The following is a 13987-nucleotide window of genomic DNA, read 5'->3' on the forward strand; positions in this document are numbered from 1 at the left end:
ATGCATTTACATGCACATTACCATGCTGGTCTACAGCACTGCTTTTCAACCTTGATGTTAGTCATAACCCTACGTAATTACAGTATCGAGTTTCCGCTCATTTATGCATCAGCTGAGCCATCTCAGCAGTTTCCGGCCATTTACACTGATACTGACTGACGCACAGGAGTACAATCTCGTTTCATGTGTGTTTATATGCACACATTGCACCATTATATGAGTGTGCAGGTAAATCCACTCACTCACAAAAGAGTGGTGACACTGTGTGTAGGAGTGGGATAGCATTTTCTGACACAGAGCATAAAAATCAAAACGCTGTCCGTGTTTTTAGGGCGTCTTTAACAAGGTTTTGTTCTTTCTGCACGAGGCAGAAACGTTTGAAAAAAGCATAAAACATGCCGCCAACAGGCAAGTCTGAGATTTCAACATGCCATCAGGCTTTGTATTTTTAAATGAAACAAAAACGTTACCATTCAATTGCTATGGCCGAGTTTCAGGTAATATACAAGGAAAACCACAAAAAACAGACTGCAATGCAGTGCAAGCAGTGAATTTTGAAAATCATATTTTCCTTCAGGAATTTCTGCTACTTTTCACAATCTGAAGTATGTGCAAAGGACTCCTCTGCACATCTGCAGAGGAGCCATTAGGCCTGTGATTGAACAAAGACATAGGCTAGATCTAATAAAGCCTGAAAACAGAGTGAAGAGATGGTTCAGAGGTCTGGTTTCCTCTGAGAGCACTTGAATTACAATATGCTGAAAGGTTATTAAAGGATTTTTTGTCTAATAACCACAAAAAAAATATTACTGCCTACCTCAGCCTTTAAGCACTCTGGCAACACGATATGAACTCTGTTGAAGGACGGCGCGAGGGGACTACTGCCTTACATCAGTAAGCTACAATCAGGCTGCACCTGTAAGGCAGCAAACAGTGCGGACCTGGTGACGTTCAGTAAATGATTAGGTGTCACCACGCAGATAAGAGACGTCTGGGATGTTTCTACGAAGCCTCTCGCAACAACAAATGCACCGTAAGCTCACAGGCCAGGTGGCAAAAATTCAGTGCATTCAAATCACGATACAAGACCTCAAACACAGGCTTGCATCAATCAATCTGCCTAACGATCCTGGATTTATCAGTTAGTAATTTGGCAACTAACTTGAAGGAGACTTCAAGTTACTTAATTCACCCAACGGTCCAAATATTGGGTGTAAAATTTCAACTAGTATTTTGTGTGAAAATGCTTTATTTTCTGTTATAAATGCACACATATTGTTACAATGCTGGATGCTCATAAAGGGATTTCTTAAAGGGAGGGTGGTCTTCCATGGACAGGAGCTAAAATGGTTGTTTCAGATGGCATATGAACTAGAGGATAAATAGAATAAACAAGAACTATTTTGAACTGTGAATCATGCAAATCTACTCTACTAGAGCCCAAGAATAAAAATATGGATCTGGAAAAAAGCATAATAGGTTCCCTTTAAACAACTGCTATATTGTTAAGATATTCATTCTTTTCCTGTACAAATAGTTTCAGCACTAGACGAGTCTGGCATTTCCTACTATTATGAAATTCATTTTTCCTTTATAGTCTTGTTCTTTCATCAGGATAGAGAAAAGAAACTCAGGGGCCAGAAATGTCAAACAATAACTTCTGAGGAAAAAAACAAAACAAAACCTTTGTGTACTTCTTGATATCGACCTGCTTTCAGTCGCTCACGGCACAGATTTCGGCGAGTCGTGAGCATATCTGGGAGTCGATCTTTGTAAAACATATTTCGGTTTATGAGGAGGGATTAGTCCAAGGGGTCGAAACACATTCGAAGGTGAGCGCAAAGGCAAGAAGTGGCTGAGTGTCTGACGTCCGGCCCCAAACGAAAACAACATTTACACGACTTAAATGTTACATTCTCATTGGTGGTGGCGCAAAAGTACGTAACGCAGAAGATGCCCTCCATCATAAAGGAGTAGTTCATGCCCCCACAAAAAGAGACAGTCAGCTCCTGCTCACCCCCACATTAAATTTGTGACAGTCTCTCAGGTTTGTATGGCCCAACTAGTTAGTCTGAAATCTAAGACTTAACCTTTAGACTAAGTTTTGTGTCTCTGACACTTTGAAACGCCATCATGATGTCAATACTGGAGGGCTTTAAAACTGCATTGATTTGTTTTCCACACTTTAGTGGCAAAACAAACTAACAACACACAAAGTAACAGAGATATTAAAAGAGTATTTTGGTATTTATTTGGCAGTTAAGAGCAGCTTGACATAAAGGCAGAGATGTGGGTGTATGACACGCAACAAAGGACTGAACACTGGAGATTTCACTCACATGGTTTGGAATATAATCATTAGGCTGCTTAACCCAATGTTAAAACAAGCCATCAAGGCGGATGTGTTAGCAAAGCAGCTTGTTATGATGACACTCTGTGGTCACAGAGCAACCTAACCATTAGCTTGGAGTCAAATCAAAGCAACTATCTCTTTCTTCCACTTGTCAGCTGTGTCCGTCTCCTGCGTCACGCAGAGCAGGAAGTGTGAGAGTAAAAATCCTTTTTTGTGCAGCTTTTCGTGTGTTGAGGCTGATGTAGTTAAACGCACCATCTGGAGAGAGATTCGTTTCTAAGCAGGAAAGCTGACATCGAAAAATTATTTTAAAAGTCACACAAGTCAACAACTAAACCTTAATTTTGAGGCAAACTACTCCTTTAACTCCTATTTTTTTTAATGATTCTTCCTTACAGAGAAGGGTGACAGGCAGCCCAAAGTGCTGACCAGCCCCCAAACTCCCCGGATCTAAATCTGATCGAGCGGCCACGGGATGCATCAGAAAGAGACCGATCTGCAGGTGGTTTTAATGCTGTGGCTGATCAGTTTATACAAGTCTATTATGAGAGTAAATGTGTGGTATGATACAGTATAACTGGGAAGAGCAAGACGCAAATAAGGAGTGAGGTATAAAAGTAGCCATGTGACGTTAAAGGCTTCAGCTGACTAGCGTGACCGATCGTTCAATTATTTTGACACACGGGTTAAAAAGTGAGAAACAAAATTCTTCCATATTAAGACTATGAGCTAAAAATGTGAATTTGTCTATTACAAAAAAGTTCCTACACTGAGCAAAAGAAATGAAATGTTAATATAACATTTTTAGATGGGAAATGTATTTTTTACATAACCGCTTATTTGGATGAAAAAGCGGCGCGTTTCACGAGCAGGGGTTAGTTTCTACATATGTACACACTACCAGCAAGGATATATATATTTACAAGTAGGTAGCAGCATTTTAGAAACCACGACTTGTTTCAAATTAAAGAACCAGTCGTGCTATTTAGACTTTCGTTTTATTCTTTAAGTTGTTAAAATGTGACTTTCGTAAGGTCGCATTTATGTTTGTTTGCCAAATTGAATTTCTCGGTTCGAGTCCACTGAGCTTTTTTTTTAAAATTGGTACAGAAGCCATTTGGAAAGGGAGAGAGGCGGAAAGAGACAATGACAGATGCGATGGAAAGCTTTGGAGGTGAAAGGTAAAGATAGAACAGGGATTTAAAAGAAAGGGGAGACCGCACGTGTGTGGCTACTCGACTCCCTGCAGTGAGACTCTATGTAGCTGTGTGTGTGGACAAGTGACAAACAAGATTTTTTTTTTCCTGTGTGCACCACTGAATGCAACAGTGACTGTGTAATGAACAAAATTCAATTAGAAATACAACTGTGCGGTATCTGTGATGATGAGAAAGTGTCTCTTAGTGTGACGTAAACGTGCAGTGGTGTGCACGGACCAGCAGGAGGAGCCGAGTGGCTCTAGAGGGCAGTGAGGCGGCCGGTGAGCGCCGCCTGGAGCTCAGAGGGGAGGAAGACTCCCAGCTCTGTGATGATGCCCCCTGTGATGAGCTGGTGAGGGGTCACGTCGAAGGCCGGGTTCCACACTTCGATACCTGCAGGAAACGGCCGGGAATGAGGGGTCAGTCACACAACACAATTCACAGGTTATTATAATGCAAGTGCACTAACGTGTAAGTTAGCTGTGCTGAACACAATATTGAGAATTAAAACCCAGTTAAACGGTCTGACACTGAGCCCAAAGTGCTCCTTGTCAGTTGTTTAAACATTGATTTAAACAACAAGATGAATATTGATTAAAAAAAATAAATCTAACATCAATATAATTGATCATTTGATGTGTCACAATCTGTTGCTGTGATGAAAAAAGTCTCATCATATTGAAGATGTGAAGATTCCTGAGTCAAAAAGAGGCTTGAATAACTTTAAGACTCTATGTCTGAACTAAATGTGCTTTAATGTGAGTTTTCGAACACTGTCTGCACATTTTGGATTAAATCATGATCATTAAATACTGCCAAGCAAAACGGACGGCCAAAAAGCTTAAAGTTTGACATCTTTTCCACTCGAAAAGACCCGAATCAGTCTTACTTATGTACAAAAACTATAAGTAGGTCATAATAAAACATACTCTTATTTACAGTTGCTGTTACTGCATTTTTGTCAGAATCAGAATCATTTTAAAAATGTACGTTTTTGTTAGGTTTTCCGTCTTTTCCTGTTAATACAAACTGAAAGTGGGTAAGCGATGACTGAGTGGCCGCTGAGTGGACTGCCCTCTTGTTTTTAAACTAAACATCATGGTTTTAAGTGATATATGTTCATATTTCTCAGTACACTGGATTAAAATGGAGGCTGTGCTCTATATTTACCTGTCGCCAGGGTAAATCATAGTATCGGAGCTCCACTGATGATAGCCTTCTTTCCCTAATCGCGCTACACTCAGGGTGAACATACTCAGAGTTGATTTAATTAAGTCTGATCAGCCTTTCTGGATATTCAGAGTCTTCCACAGTTAGACTCAGAGTTTGTTGAACCTGCTTTCTGGCTCGGGTTTATTATTCCTTCAAACAGCAGCAGGATTACACCCCACACTGCTTGTTACGCATTTCTTTACTGTGGTAAAGGAATGCGTAACGAGTGCAACAGTGTGGTTCTAGTACACCAAAACCTTAACTAAAGGTTAATTCATAATTATTAAAGTCTGTGGGGAAAGTTAAAGGGTGGAAAAAACTAATGTGCAAGCACACATCCTCGTCCCCGGGGGCCTGTGTACTCATTAATTCAGCATAATTACTGTGATGTCACTGGGTACCTAGAGATTAAATGACTCAACTAAGCTCTCACAAACTCAACTAAAATACATTTTCAGTGTTTGATCAGGACTCAGGTCCATCTCACTGTGGCCTCTGCCGTTTTTCTTTTTTTTTTAAAGATTTATTTTTTGGCTTTTTCCCTTTATTTTACATTTTCAGCAGTGAAGAAGAGACAGGAAGGAGGGCGAGACAGAGTGAGAGAGAGCCCAGGGGATGTGCAGCAAAGGGCTGCAAGTCGGACTCAAACCTGGGCTTCAGCCGTAAAGTATATGGGCACTTGAGCTCAGTAGGGCTGCTCTGGGCACTCCAAAGTGCACAGCATTAATATATTTACTGATAATCCAGGCTTTAGTTTGCCCTCACACATTTCCACTGTGTTTCTGTCCAAGCACAGGCCATTTCCACACATGAACTTTGGCCAGCTTTGCACAGTTGTTCTTTCTGTAATGCAGCGCAGAGCAGTAAACAGTCTGCTTCAGATGCATGCGGGTTCAGCTGAAAGGAGCTCCCCATGTAGAGGCAGCTAGACACATGACACCCACTCACTAGCACTGAATGCGCCGGACTGTTAGCTCCATAATTTGTTCAGCAGCACATGACATCACACAGACTTTGTACTGGAGAGCTGGGAAGTTAAAAACCAGTTAAAGTCCCACCTGAATGCGTCTGACATTTGCGGTGTCACGTACACCTCTGTGGGTGATGTCTGGAAAAGTTCACAGCGGTGGTGCATGTGTGAAAATGGCTCTGTTCTGTTATCTCTATCATACCACTGACTAATAAAGACGCATAAATGGCCTGCAAGATAGTTCAAGAAAGAAAGCCTGGCGAGAAAATAAAAAGGATGATGACAGAAGAACTTTGTGTGCACATTAGTGGCCACTGAGCGCCTCTGTGCAGGACATATGAGCTAACAGCCTCCTTCACTCTGGCACTTACGTTTCATGTGATGCCAATTTAACTCTGAGTGTGTTCGGTGCTTAAGCCTCTGGGCTGACTTTGGAACTGGGCCAAGCTCATCTCCTCTCCAACCTTGATGCTTTCCTGTCAATACTCTACCGAGCTCGCGCTTATTTAAGTGCTCTCTCTGCGCAGACATCCCTCATGCCTTACCTGGGGCAGCGATCGGAACCCCGTTTATGGAAGTGAGTTCCTCGGGGGGGCGCACTTCGATGATGATGTCCCTGCCGCTCTCCAGGCTCAGGTCACACGACGTGCTGGGTGCCGCCACATAGAAAGGTATCCCATGGTGCTTAGCGGCGATGGCCAGCTGGTACGTGCCGACCTTGTTGGCTGTGTCACCGTTAGCAACCACCCTGTCTGCACCCACCACCACAGCTGAGGGAGAAAACAGCAGAAAGGAAGACTTAAGAAAAAAAACGTGAGGTTTTGGTGAAGTGAAGGAGACGTGATGGGACACAAACACACACCTGTGATGTCCATCTCCCTCATGGTGAGGGCTGCCATGCTGTCTGTTATAAGCGTGGCAGGGATTCCCTCCGCTACAGCCTCGTACGCCGTCAGTCTGGACCCCTGGTTGTACGGCCTCGTCTCTGTGCAGTACACGCGCTTCAGCCTGCCCAGCGTGTGGAGGCTTCTCACCACGCCTACACACAGACTCATATCAGTTACAGTGCTCTAAATATTTCAACAACCACCTTCTTTTCTCATTCAGAGCCAGCGCTCCAGTCTCACCCAGCGCCGTCCCGTATCCAGCTGTGGCCAGCGAGCCGGTGTTGCAGTGCGTGAGAATGGTCACCGAGTCCCTGGGGACGCCAGAAAGGATGTGCTGAGCTCCATAGTTACCGATCTTCCTGTTGTCATTGACGTCACGCTCCAGCATGTCTTCGATCCAGGCAATTACACTGCAGGAGGGGGGCCACAAGAGGTGGGAATTGAGAAGAGGATATATGTCTGCCACTGTGGACTCAATGTGTCCATCATATCTGCAGGAGCAATACGGCTTTGTGTTTCTGTTTGTCATGGCTTTGCTTTCTCCGCTTTTCTCATACACAATCTTTTTCTTCACGCTGTTCCTTCTCTTTTTCTGCCATAGCTGTGCCACATCTCCCTCGTTTTCTCTCACTTTCTTACATTATTCTTGCTGCACAGTCTCAATTCCTACCTTGCAGACACTCATTATCAAGTAAACACTTGCACAAGTTTTTTGGAGACTGGCCCACAATTCAACCCACACCAAGTTTAAAGTAACAAAAAACTTCCATGGTTACCTGCTAGGTCTTTCACTCCACCACTACAGTGTTACTCTTTAGCCCAACTTATGCTCAGATGAATGGACGGGTTCTTATATAGAGCTTTTCTACTGTACATAAACACTCAGAGCATCTTATACAAACATTCACCCATTCACACAATCACTTTTCTATGCTCAAGTGCTTTGTATCTAACATTCACACTCAGAGTGTAACTTGGGGTTAGTACCTTGCCTAAGGATATGTGGCATGCAGGGATCAAACTACTATCCTTCCCATTAGTGGGTGACCTGCTCTACCTGACCAGGTCTCTGAGCTACAGTCACCCCAAGCAATGTGACTCACTGCTTTGTAGTGGAAATCTAACATATTTATTTAACACGTGGGAGGGGAGCTAGTCACCTTTTCAGTTTCCTCAGTCTTAAAAAGGACACTTGGTTTGGACAGGGCTCAAATGACTCATAAGTCAGTGTTCCAAGTGGCTTAACGAACAAACCTCTGAAAATGTTCAGGTAAAAAGCGCAAAAAGAGTGAAAAAGCAGCCAATGTCCAAAGAGACTACTTGACTCCTTGAAAGCAAATTATAACGAGCGGGTTGCACAATACTGGCTTAAAGGTCAATTAAAATACCTGTTAAAAAATTGCCTGTTTTCAACAAATTCCTTTGAGTGGATGTTAACGACCGACATGGCGTTACTTTGATCCCTGACCTAAAAACAGTGACGAAGAGGTTCAGCCCACTGACACGAAAGTCAGGAAAACATTCAATCACTGATAAGCTTAGAGGCCAGTGACTGATGAACTGAAACACTTGCTTCTTAACTGGAACAGTTACCATGAAATGCATGTATTGGTACAACCGCAGTATCGATTCATGCTTTGGCACCAGCATTTTCTTCTTTTAACTCTACATAGCTTTCTGCATAAAATGTAAGTGAATCGCTGCCTTGAGGCCAGGGTTACTGTGAAGTAGATCACTCCCTTCTGTCAAAAACAAGTTGCATCATCTGCCCCTGACAGACATTATCCACCTAGACTGAACGTTTTCCGTCACCAAGAAACACCAATGTCTTTCACACGTGTTCTTTTCCACTTGTCTGAAAATAAAAACGAATCAAATTGCTATTCAATCACTATTTAACAAGTGAACCCTGTAAAAATTACCACTTGATAATTTGGTTTTAACACTAATAAGCTGCAAAAATGTATAATATTGATGCTTTCCAATTTTCACTTCACAACTGATCTGATAGCTTCCGCAACTTCTTCAACAAGACACCTGCAGATGGTGTTAAATGAGGAAGTGTTACAGCAGCAACTAACTCGGGAGACACCAGTCAGGAGGAAAACTGAAGAGCCAAGATGATTTCATGTAACAGAACAAGTTCATACAGTGCAAACAACTGACCGATATATCGATGTGGCTTTACTTTTTCATTTATTTTTTGTGTTCTCATTTAACCCTTCTGAGGTAAAAGAGAAAACTATTTGCGGATATGCTCGTATCGACGTTTATGACGGCCAATAAATGAAAATGGAAAAGTAAAGAACAGACAGGAAAAACGCCATTCAATCATGTTATGAGCATTGATGCTGCATAGTTTATCTACCAGAGGAAACTCTTTGATCCGAGCAGTCGGGCTGAGTGTAAACGAGTAATTCATGATTTGCTGTGACAAAAAAAGATTATTGCTGAACAGCACCGATATATTAAGACTAAATAAGTACACATAAAAAAAGTGAAGTGTGTTTGTTACGCATATCTGAATTAAGAAAATCTCACCTGATGTCAGATATCACCAAATATTAATATCGGTCAATATCAGTTGGCAATTTTGCTTCTGCATTCAACAGCATAAAGTCTCTGCATCCTTTAGATAAATGAATGTTTTTAAAGTGCAAATGTTGTTTTGTTTTTTGTTTTTATTCCTGGTGAAACTTTTACAAAGCCAGCTGTTCACAGTTTGAACCCTTTATTCTTTACCAGATGTGCGAATCACAGAGTGAAGGCATGTGTCCACATAGCTCTGCATTTCCGGCAAGTTACCCACTACTTTGTGCAAAACAAGGAAATCTGAAAATCTTTGAATCATTGTTAGGACCCAAAGACCACGTGGCTTATTTCCTGCCTCAAATGTTGGAAAGAAGGTAACTGGACTTCTTTAGGAGTTTAGGAGACCCCTAGTGGGGTCTGTCCTGTTTGGAGGCGTTTCTAGGGGCCGTTAACCCAATCTTGGTCCCGCGAGTCATCGCATGAGCCAAGGCGAGGGAAAAATGTGTGGGTCATTACCATCACCGTGGCAGACGATTGAAACCTCTGTGAGATATTGCCCCACCCCGCCATCGTGTGAGCTATTGAGGTCACATAAGGCGAGGTGTGGGTGCGAGTTCAAAATGCCTGGGATATCAGGAATCCACTGTATGTCGTCAGAGCCTACACAGACATATCCATCAATCCATTTTCTGCAACTTTCCCCGGACCCGAAGACGGCACTCCTCCTTTTTTAGGGTTTGGCGGTGCCAATTCTCATTCCTTACGTGTCACACTCAGCTGGAAAATGCTCCAGTGTAAGCTGGAGGTCATCATTTAATGAAAGCAGAAGACCCACACCACCCACATAAATGAAAATTCTCTCCATAAAAGTTAAATGGCACCTCTAGCAGTGTCCAACTCGAACCAAGACTGACTTACTGTGTGCCTGTGGTTATAACAGCAGGCTACAAACCCCATACCGGTCCGGTGGAAACTACTGAAAATCTGTGAAACTAGTCAATGTCCATCTCAAAAACAGATAACTTCAGCAACTGCAAGGATTATTTCTCACACTAAATGATTTCCAAAAATACATTTGTTCATTCTGAGAAAGTTTTCAGTTAAGCTGCCATGTTAATTTGGGTTTGAAATCATAAATCAGACCACACAAAGCGTTTCTCCGATCAGGTGCATTTTTTGCACTCTTTATAAGCCTGTAGAAGATGTAGCGCATCTGTCAGTCATCGACTATCTAACTGATTGTCCATCACGTGGCCAATGCCGGGGAACGGAGTAATCTCTTGTGTGACATAACACCAGTCCAAGGCAAGTACCATAACTCATGATACGATCATGATATGTTGCAGACGATAATAATGTTAACACAGTCCATTGATTCTGTAATACAATCAATACAATCCAAGCAAGATATCCAAGATACAATTAAAACAAATATCCTTAAAAAGGGAAAAAGCTGGAATGTCTTTTTTTCACAGCATTTTTTTTTTTTTCACAGCTGGTATGAACAGAAACCCTGGGAGTTTATTTTCCACTTAAAGCATGAAGACAAACGCCGGTGTGAGAGCCGTTTGCGTAAACAATGAAGAATGATCTATCCAGCTGTAATTAGGGACTAAAAGTGGATTTACATCAGCTGAACAGATACTGAGAAGATTCACCTGATTATTTACATTTTTTTTGGTTCAACCAGTTTGTTGAGTCCGTTTTTGAGTGTAAAAAAGCTCCCCTGCGTGTCCTCCACTTGTCTTTTACTCGCAAACGCACACACCGTGAAACAAAAAGTTCAGGAGATGAGACGAGCGAGAGTCTCTGCAAACGTGTTTACATTAAGTTCTAATTTAAAAATCAAACACGCAAAGTCAACAGACAAACACCGCCCGACGTTTCACTGTAGCTGCTCCTCACATTCATTTTAAATAGCACAGAAAGTATGTGCATCTCATATGTCAGCCACATGTGGAGACTCTGACATCAAAGGGAATAATAATAAGAGTGTTGCTTTAATGCATTAACGAAGAAAACATGCTTTAAAAAAATAAAATAAATTTAAAATCACTCTAACCACCAGCAACCCACGAGATCACTGCCCATTGGTCCAACACCTCAAAGAGAGGGAACTCCTTAAGAGCCCCTGCAAACCTTCAAAGAACCAATGCAGTATACTGCTATACAGACATCATCCCCCACTCCTGTTGTGCACTTCATCCTGCTCATCTTTACCGGCACATTGCTGCGTTTTCTGACCCCAAACCACCATCAGTAGACCAGGAAGTAATGTGAAACTATCATTAAAAATGTGGATCAGCAGCATGCATGTGAATCGCTGCTCATAACAGCAGAAATGTATCAATTACTCCACAGAGAGGGGGTTTTAGGTAGATTTGAAGTTGAGAAACGAGCCAAAGATTTTGGTTGGGATTGATCAGTGCGAGGTGGCCAACAGGTCCCGGATTAATAGACGTGCAGGACCCGAAGAAGAATACTGTCTGTTACCTGATTAATTAAATGTTGCTCCATTTATTTTACAAAACATATCAAACATAACCAACAAACCGCAAATTGTTGTCTACCTTTCTCTGAGCTGCTCAGAGTTCTTCTCCATACTCTCATTCTCTGCAAACTCCATCAGCTCGCGGGCGGCGCGGCCCATGTTGACGGCGGTGGGCCTCGCTGAGGTCAGGTGACACAGAGACTCCCTGATGAAGGTCACAGGGTCGTCACCTCCAGCGCCTGCCCGCAGCTCCACGGCCAAGCTGAGACAGCCAACGATGGCGATGGCCGGAGCCCCGCGCACCTGGAGGAGAGAAGGAAGAGGACAGTAGTCATCATCATCATCAGTTTTAAAGAGGATGATCAATGTTTTTCCAGCACAGAGCTGGAAGTGGGTGAACACAGAGCCAAAAGTTGTCACGACAGCTTTGACTAAAATGATCTCATCTCTGTTACTGGAGTCATTTCTCTCACTACCATTAGACTTTATTAACATGACATCACCCCTCTGCTTATGGCACATTCCTTCACTCTGACACACACACACACACAAAGGATCAAACAAACAGCTAGTGAGTGTGTGTGCAACTCGAAAGACAAAAGGTCTAGTGTCTTCTTGGCTCTTATAATAACAATAATAATAATGATAATAATAAACACCTTAAAATGCTCCAGCTGTTACAGAACTTGAGCGTCTTACATGTATGTGAACACTCAGGTATTTCAGGATTTCAGGTGTGGAGACAAACTGGAGCTGGAGGTGTCACCGAGTGCAGCACAAAACCAAAAAACGCGAACAAAAAAACCCTGGCAAAGGTCATTAATAATTCATCAATAATCTCTCCCAAAGAAAGGAGGAGGAGGAGGAGGAAGAGAGGGGGAAGGCATATTTCATGGCTGGGTGGCTCAGTGAGCGCAGACACCCAGTTTTATCGCGCTTACACATGATGTGAAAACTATAAATAACGGATGGTTTAAAGGTAGGTGAGACGATGCTGCAGGTAGGTCCAAAAACAATAATACAGGCCGACGGCGGCGAGCACATGTATGTGTGCCTGCATGCATGCAGCGGTGAGAGCACAAAAGACCCGACACATACAAAACAAAACACAAAAAAACCCCACACATGCATGACGGGAATGAATGCACATGCAGCAGGCGTGCAGGGCAGGCTGGGGGAGCGGGTGAAAGGAGAAGGTTTGGAGAAAGGGGAGAAGAAGAACCCCGTACCTTCATGGACTTGATGGCCTCGTAAGCGTCCTGCACCGAGCGGATGTCATCGTAAACGGTCTGGTGTGGCAGCAGCAGCTGGTTGAGGATCTGCAGAGACCCGGTCCGGTAGCGGATCGCTTCTAGCGTCATGACCGAGCAACGAGGCAGGATAGTGGGAAGGGGGTGAGGGGGAATAACGCGGATGGACCGGTTGCCGGCGGGTGCGCGCACACGCACTCACTCACTCACACTTACACACACACACATATACACACACTAACACACTCACACACACACTCGTTCTCCCTCTCTGAGCTGATCCACGCTGAAGAGACCGCGGCCTGGCTGTCGGCAGTCCCGTCGCAAAGAGGAGGAAAGTGTAGCGGGAGGATGAGGAGGTGCGGGTGGGACGGAGGAAGGAGAGGAGAAGGTGGTGTGCTGTCTGCTGTATGGGAGGATGAAAGGGAGAGAAGTGAGAGAAGGGCTGGAAACCTTCACACACACACACTGACAGACGAGCAGGAAGGCAGACACGGAACCACGTGTTCATCCGAGCAGGAAGCCCTGGCCTCGGTGTCCACGCCCACTAAAGTCTCGCGGGGTTGTCCAATTTTTTTAAGGCTCCCCTCTTATGCCTCTGTGCGCCGTCCCTTCCCCCAACATTTTCCTCTTATTTTTTTCTTTCCCCCCACCTTTTGTCTCGGGAAATTTCACACTCACGCACGTTATTAGCATAACACCAAAGAACCACGAGCTTCCCCCAACAACAGCAGACTCCTTCTGCAAAGACAAGTCTATTTTTGTCCCAAGATTTTATTGTTTCTGTCTTCTGGCGACACCTCCTCCACCAAGCACCGCATGCTCTGTGTGCAGTAATCACTGCAAAAACCAGTCCAATATGTTACCGGAGTAGATTTCAGAGGGGGATCCTCTCAACGGGACTGTGTGGGCGATGCCTGTTAAACACAGTGTAGATATATATAAAATCAAGATTATTATAAATGGAAAACAAAAACCGGTTAACTGGAATAAAAACTACAAACTGGACGTTTGCTTAAAAGGGAAAACCAACAAAAGTGACCTGTGAAGTTTGATTAAAATAAACACTGCAAAAAATATATAGGAAATGTCT

At 43.3% G+C, this 13987-nt stretch overlaps 1 protein-coding gene across 1 annotated transcript; it reads right to left on the bottom strand.

Annotated features, from left to right (window-relative positions):
• Positions 1-1867: 1867 nt before the first annotated feature.
• Positions 1868-13381, bottom strand: mri1 (methylthioribose-1-phosphate isomerase 1). The gene is made up of 6 exons (XM_063476716.1): positions 12874-13381; positions 11724-11947; positions 6862-7031; positions 6597-6773; positions 6280-6504; positions 1868-3945 (listed from the first exon to the last, which is right to left on the bottom strand). The coding sequence occupies exons 1-6, from the start codon at positions 13003-13005 to the stop codon at positions 3812-3814; spliced, it is 1062 nt and encodes a 353-aa protein (XP_063332786.1). The 5' UTR covers positions 13006-13381; the 3' UTR covers positions 1868-3811.
• Between the last annotated feature and the right edge of the window lie 606 nt (positions 13382-13987).

Source organism: Pelmatolapia mariae, linkage group LG6, assembly GCF_036321145.2.
Source record: "Pelmatolapia mariae isolate MD_Pm_ZW linkage group LG6, Pm_UMD_F_2, whole genome shotgun sequence".
In the NCBI taxonomy this organism is placed as follows: Eukaryota; Metazoa; Chordata; class Actinopteri; order Cichliformes; family Cichlidae; genus Pelmatolapia; species Pelmatolapia mariae.